At 36.1% G+C, this 7,510-nt stretch overlaps 1 protein-coding gene across 1 annotated transcript; it reads right to left on the minus strand.

Annotated features, from left to right (window-relative positions):
• Positions 1-6,063: 6,063 nt before the first annotated feature.
• Positions 6,064-6,966, minus strand: LOC128869538 (uncharacterized). The gene is made up of 3 exons (XM_054112106.1): positions 6,625-6,966; positions 6,324-6,443; positions 6,064-6,224 (listed from the first exon to the last, which is right to left on the minus strand). Exons 1-3 carry the CDS (start codon positions 6,888-6,890, stop codon positions 6,194-6,196), a joined length of 417 nt encoding a protein of 138 aa, XP_053968081.1. The 5' UTR covers positions 6,891-6,966; the 3' UTR covers positions 6,064-6,193.
• Positions 6,967-7,510: the final 544 nt, after the last annotated feature.

A 7,510-nucleotide genomic window follows, 5' to 3' on the forward strand; every position in this document is an offset into this window, starting at 1 on the left:
AAAATTAAATGCAAATTCATTTGCCCATGCAATCACTTTCCAATTTTAAACGCGAAAAAGAAGAAGATTGGAATGATAACAGTATGGTGTTGCCGGATGCCTGCAAATCAAAACAAAAATTAAGTACTTGAGTTTAGTAATAATGGTGGGGATGGGGGTTATTGTGCCTCCTTACTACATACACGCATATGACGTTTTAATTTTGGGTTCAATGGTTTTAACACGGAGAGGAGTTTTACGCAAAAATACTGTGGATTGCGTAGCCGGAGTTGGATTGATGAGGGTTATTTTTTTGAAGCGCGGCCGAAGGCCGCCCACGCGAAAAAGAGTACTACGCAAAAGTACTGTGGATTGCGTAGCCGGAGTTGGACTGATGAGGGTTATTTTTTTGAAGCGCGGCCGAAGGCCGCCCACGCGAAAAGGAGTTTTACGCAAAAATACTGTGGATTGCGTAGCCGGAGTTGGACTGATGAGGGTTATTTTTTGAAGCGCGGCCAAAGGCCCACGCGATAAAGAGTTCTACGCAAAAATACTGTGTTAATTAAATTGATTTTAATTACTTTATTATTTTTTGTGATACGCTTAATATCATTGTTTTTAAGTTTAAATGAGTTGTATGTTTTTATTTGCAAAATTATTTCTCAACTTTAAATGACAGCAAAAAATACTGCAGTTTTACAATTAACCTTCCACTGAATATCCTTGCGTGCGAACTTCGTTTTCATTTCAGGTGTATAGCAACACCAACTTTTCGCTAAATTAGAGAACTTTAACATTAAATTACTTAAAAACTATAAGCCTCCGGCAGGTTCTGTTTTCAGTTTAAAGATGGGGATACACCCCTCTATCACCCCCTTTTAACTGTTTTTTTCAAAGCGATATACATTATACTAAAGTTTTCCCCTCAAACGTAAAGTAAATACATTTTGTGAAGATTATAAATCCATTTTTTCTGAAATCGCAGCGAATTACAGATCTATGGGCTGGAAACTCATCTATACTGACGGGTCTTAGGACTTCATATGCTGTCGTAAAAGAGAACATCGAAATAATCACATATGGGCTCTTATTCCCATTCTGCTCTATTTTTACAGCAGAAGCAGTTGCAATTTCTAACGCTTTTTTGTACGCAATCCAAAACAAGGGCAAATTCATAGTATGCACTGATAGCTTATCGTGCTTATCGACCATCCAAAACTACAACAACTCTAATTACATAATTGATTTTATGAGACACACTAATTGTGGATTCCTGGCCACGCAGATATTAATGGTAATACACATGCTGACCAAATTGCAAAACAAATGAGATTCACACCTGATGCTTTCCATTTCAATTCAACCGGGCTATTCGGGTCATGTTCTTCGATTTCGATGTAACTTAAATATGTTGCTCTCTGGTCGAAATAATGAGACACGTATTTTTTTGTTCGCCCGAAAAAAATTTTTTTCAAGAGTTATCGGCAATTTTGTTTTTCGCCTCAAACTCGATTTTTTTTAATTATATAAGAAAAAAGTTTTTTTAAATGCCCATAACTTAGTCAAAAATTAACCGATTTTAATAATTTTGGGTTCAAAATGATCGTCATTACTTACACGAGTGATTTCATGTAGAAATAGTTGCAAAAAATTAGTTGAAAATTTTTTATTTTGCAAAAAATTAGAATTATTAAAATCGGTTCATTTTTGACTAAGTTATGGGCATTTAAAAAACATTTTTTCTTATATAATTAAAAAAAATCGAGTTTGAGGCGAAAAACAAAATTGCCGATAACTCTTGAAAAAAATTTTTTTCGGGCGAACAAAAAAATACGTGTCTCATTATTTTGACCAGAGAGCAACATATTTAAGTTACATCGAAATCGAAGAACATGTCCCGAATAGCCCGGTTGAATTGAAATGGAAAGCATCACCTACCATTACAACCAATATCATCTTTAAACATGACATCTACAGTCTCATAAAACACCAAAGGCAAAGTGATCTTCTACGAGAGTGGAGTAACTATAACCATCTCTACTCCTTAGTTAATCCTAAGCGTGTAAAACCAGGTTTTAGTGAGTCAATCCCAACGAATATGGTCACACCATACACTCGCCTTCGGCTAGGCCACACAATACTTACACACTCCCATATACTTCAAGGCGTTACACCCAACCTATGCCCTTTTTGCAACTCGACTCTGAGTATAAATCACCCTCTGTCATCATGCCCTAATCTTGCATCGGCTAAACATCATCACTTACGCAATATCGACCCTCTTGAAATATTAAAAAACCCAACTGAAGCCAACATAACTATATTATATCACTACCTCAAAGAAACTGATCTACTTCGGCGGATCTAATCGAGCCATAATCAACCTGCCACCTGAAAGCTTTCGATGGCGCTGCACTACTATCAGTTTATATAATAATTTTTTTGTTATGTAAATCTTTATAAAATAAAAAAAAATTAAATAACATTGTACACGGACGGAAACTTCACTGAGGAAGGTGCAGGGGCATGTATTTTTTTTTTTTGTTTTTGTGAATCCATTTATTTATTGCAATATTTTATTTAATATTCCGGAATACTTGTACCCAGAGGTGCAACCATTTCTAGATTTTTGTTTACTAGCATAATAAATCCGTGTATGTATACGTGTATTTAAAGCGGAAGTCTGTTTAACCTTGAACGTAACTTTTATATATAATATCAACAGAAACATAGCTATCCTTACTAATAGCCAGGCAACAATGAAGGCTCTCAACTATTTCGAGGTTGCAGGTGCTGGAATTTAACACTATAATCGTAAGATAGTTTTACCCTACGTTAATGCTAATATACGTAAATTTTACGTACAACACAAAAATTTAAAATAAATGTTCAACAAAAACTTATATATCTTCTGTTTTGATTTTATTTATTGAAAATACAAAGTTTTATGTTTCTTAAAGTGAATTATAAAAAAATGGATATGGACCTAGTTTATGTTTTATTTTAATAACAGTGTTTAAAAACATCCGCTTTTAATAATATTTACCTGGTCGAATATAAACAACATTCATAGCCATTGTTCTTCCGCTACTACGATACATTGGATTGCTACTCCAAACATGACCATTCCTTCCCAAATGTGGATTAGAACTGGATACATCTTCAATGTCATTTAGTTGTAGGTGCACAGTTGGTGCTGACTTCTGGTTTTTTGCCGAGGGACCTTTATTTTTTTTTCAGATGCCATATTTTGAACGGACTCCACGGCTTCCATCAGTTCCTCTTCAAAAGTATTTTCCTGGAATTCAGGAGAGTAGTCTGGATCCTCCAAACTATCGTCACTGTCAAAATCAACTTCCTCTTCAAGGTTGTCCTCAGTAAAGCTTACATCGCTGTCAATACTGTCCAGGAGGGCTTCTATTTCTGCATCCGCAAGGCAACGACTTGAGTTTTCCATTATTTTCTTTTATTTCTCCTGAAAACCGCACGGAACACAAATTTCATTTACAAATATTTATACGCTAATAACAAGACCACGTAAAACTTACGTACAAAAATTTATACGTTAATGCTAAGACCACGTAAAATTTACGTGCACACTTTTTTTTAAAGAACGATTATAGCTAAACGCGAAGTAACAACTGATTTATGATTCACTTGTTAATGCAACAATAAAATAAAGGAAGCACTGCCAAGAGGTCGTAGCGATAGCGCCAAAAGGTAAAGTGTAACTGACTTTTTTTTGCGACATACACGTAAAATTTACGTATATTACGATTCTAGGGTTAACCAGGAAAGGCGCGGCTGCCCCATTTACATGTGCAGATCCATTTCATGGTATAGTGAAGGGTAACTTTCCCTCTATTCCCTTCCTTTAAAGTAAACTCAGAGAAATATTTTGAATCCATGAAGGGAGCACAATAGATATTTCAGGAGGCAGTGTTAAAAAATAGTATTAATGTATTACGATAACTTTACATAAATTTCAAAACAGTCATCGACTGATTCTTGATGCATTCGGTTGAACTTATCAAAGTGTTTTTTCTCTATTATATTTTCTCATTACTTACTCAAGTTCCTTATTTTTCATTTTCGCACTTGGTGAATGCTGAAGCAGCCACAATCAAACGAATTATTAGAATAGCTGCTCATTTGTCTTTTCCACAATGTTGCATCAGAAAGTTTTCTGCCAAACTTCCCTACTAGACAAATGAAATTTCCATCCAATTCTTAACACCCTTAAAAAATAGCAATTCGGAGTCATACTACAACCGTTCAGAAGAGACAATCTCGGTCGTGAAGTTTAATTTAACATTGTCTTCCATGAATGGCGAAGCCCCGGAGCAGACAGAATTTCGAACCGAACAACCGATCTTTAAGAAGCGTCTACATCCAACTAAACTTCAGTTAATTGACTTCTATAACCTCATTTTATTCAGTAAAATTTATCTACAAGATTAGGAAAACTGCGGTTATTATCCCTATAAGAAAACCCACCAAAGATAATACGGTCATTTCCAACTTGAGATCAATCTAGAGACCACTGCGTTCCTAAAGTATTAGAAAAAATTATTTCCCGTAGGCTTATGTGTGATAGAGCCATGTTATTCTTATTGAACTCAAGTCATGGAAAATCGGGGATTAGCCGGTATGTCGTATAGATCACCACTTTCGGTAGCTTGGTTAACAATAGCCTTCACGAAAATAAGTTCCGTATATCAGCCTATCTCCACATTAATCATCTTGTCTATGCTGCTGATGTGCTAATATTTACTAAGTTAAAAGACCTCAACCAACCAAGTTAAAAATTTATGTATTTTAAAAGATTTTTATAATTGGAGCCAATACATTAGGAGCCAAACTGTCGGTTAGCATATGTTGCTCATTCCGCATTTGCCGAAAACGCAAATGCACCCCTCCAATCCTTTCCCTTTGAAATAGCATTATCCCACAAGCAAACATTTCATAAGTTTTAAGTGTGATTTTCGTTAAAAAAACATACATTTAAACAACACTATTCTTATGTTAGAATTGTCTTATTTACAAGATTAAATATTATTAACGGGGCCGCCGTAGCAGAATGGGTTGGTGCGTGACTACCGTTCGGAATTCGCAGAGAGAACGTAGGTTCGAATCTCGGTGCAACACCAAAATTAAGAAAAACACTTTTCTAATAGCGGTCGCCTCTCGGCAGGCAATAACAAACCTCCGAGTGTATTTCTGCCGTGAAAAGCTCCTCATAAAAAATATCTGCCGTTCGGAGTCGGCTTGAAACTGTTTGTCCCCCCATTCGTGGAACAATATCAAGACGCACGCCCCAAATAGGAGGAGGAGCTCGGCCAAACACCCAAAAAGGGTGTACGCGCCAATTGCATAAATATAAATATTATTAACTACTTATCTTCTAAATATTAATTACTTCATACAAATATTCTCTTAAATATAACCAAAGCTTTAATATTAGAAAAATTGACTTTGGTCTCGCTATTTACGAACATTGCGCAAATGCTCAATTCCAACTTTTACAATCACCTTATCACACTGCTGCCAGAAAAAGCACTCGTGCATTTCCCCGCCTCGCCTATTAAAGTTGTTCTTGTAGAGGCTGGTTTGCCAGAGATTCAAGATCAAGTCGTATACGAGACAATGATGCTCATACAAAAATTATTGCACTTTTTTCCGCTATAGAATGCTGCCAACAACAAAGAACAAAAGCCTATACGACATCAACCATCACACGCATCTTTTTAACAGCTCCGAGATGTCATATAGAATTTCGAAAACTCGTGACACAAAATCTAGACGTTTGTTTGCTTAGAATTGGCTATACGTTACCCACCCTTTCCCATCTTCCAAGCCAAATTTCAAATTTGTGGATCTATCGACTTTAAAACACCACACCTTTTGGATTCATGTACCAAATTAAGTCAAGTCAGAACCATCGCATGACAAAACCATAAACCTTCGAATTTTCTTCACAAGACAGATGACAGATTGTTTAAATATGATTTAGAATGTATTCTAGCCAGTGAAATAATGATCAAATAAGCATTTTTCTTCAATGTTTTCCTTTTTAATTTATAATAATATTACATTTATCTCTCATTGCCTTCAAAATTTACATATGTATATATACATATATTATATAATATTGTAGGATATACAACGGTACCAGTATCATACATATCTATAGATAAGTAGTCTAATGTAAGGCCTAAGACCACAGTTGCCAGTGCTTTAGCATTCTAAATAAATAAAAAAAATTCGTGGAAACCGCAAAAAGTTTAGTTACAGGTATAGAGTTTAAATAAATTTTAGATATGCATGGGCTTATTATAACTTACCCTCCACCCATGCTGCGTACGGTCGAGTAATATGGCTCCCAAACATTAAAAACAAACGGATCGCGATATGTCGGTATCTCGTTCGTGATTTCTGCAGCTCTGGATTGTCGCTTGGAAAAACTGAAAAGGTAAAGCAATTTGGTAGTATTTTATTGAAATGCCGAAAAATCGCAGATGGTGCATGCAAATCTGCAAGAAAATCTATCGGTTGTTGACAGTGAGGATTCATCTAAAGATTTCTCAAGACTAGTACGGAGTGGACTAGCTTTAGGGGAGCCTTACTTATTGCTCGCATACTTACATCCACATGGCACGTAGTTGTTCACATGATGGTTCTTGTGCGCTAAGCGGGAAAGTTTTTGGCACAACAACTTCCCCTCCGGAGTGTGCTGAGCTCTGGAGCATAGCTGCGGCTTCACTATTTACTGGTGTGCCAAGGCTAGGACTTGTGGAATCTACACCAACACCAAGCACCCCCGATGAAGCAGTTGCTGCATTCGTTGGCGTACCATAATCCTGCGAACGTGAACTTAGTGCTGACACCAGTAGGCCATGGCTATATTTCATTGAACCGGCCTCGACACTGTACCACAAGTGATCAAAATAAAAGATAATGGCGATAAGAAGCAGTTCCAGTTGCCTCCATAGCTGGTAAAGAAACAAACACAGTTCGCTATAAACAAAACATTCAAAACAAAAATATTTATTAATCAAAATCATAAAAACTTATTAATGTGCATAACCTTGAAGAACTTGTTAAAACAGGGAAAACAAAATTGTTTGTTAAATTTTTCTTTACTCGCTCGTTTTAAGAGTATGATCAAAAAACGCATAAATAATATTGATCGTTTTCTAGTAGATAATATTATTGGCCATTTGCGCAATCATAAGACATCTACATCCAAATATATAGTCTTTTTCAGACACGCGTTCGTTGTAATATAAAACAATATGAAAATTAAAATGGCAGTCATTCCTAGGGCGTTAACATTGGACTCTACTTTTAGATCTCTTTTGCCATAAAATTAACTACTGAATGTAACCTCAAGGTCTTCAAAGGGGGTAGCAAAATACCCTGTACATATAATTCTGGAATAAATTCCTCGTAGCTACACTTCCAGTAGTGGAGAGGTTCTTGATGGTCTCCGATAAATGGAGGGTCCCAACGATGCCAGATGGCGGATCCG

This window comes from Anastrepha ludens, chromosome X (assembly GCF_028408465.1).
Source record: "Anastrepha ludens isolate Willacy chromosome X, idAnaLude1.1, whole genome shotgun sequence".
Taxonomy (NCBI): domain Eukaryota; kingdom Metazoa; phylum Arthropoda; class Insecta; order Diptera; family Tephritidae; genus Anastrepha; species Anastrepha ludens.

Coding starts and splice junctions, on each gene's coding strand:
- LOC128869538 (XM_054112106.1), bottom strand. CDS start 6,890: ATGAAATATAGCCATGGCCTACTGGTGTCAGCACTAAGTTCACGTTCG. Junction 6,444..6,624: donor CAACTACGTGCCATGTGGAT/GTAAGTATGCGA, acceptor TTACCTTTTCAG/TTTTTCCAAGCGACAATCCA. Junction 6,225..6,323: donor GTACGCAGCATGGGTGGAGG/GTAAGTTATAAT, acceptor TTATTTATTTAG/AATGCTAAAGCACTGGCAAC.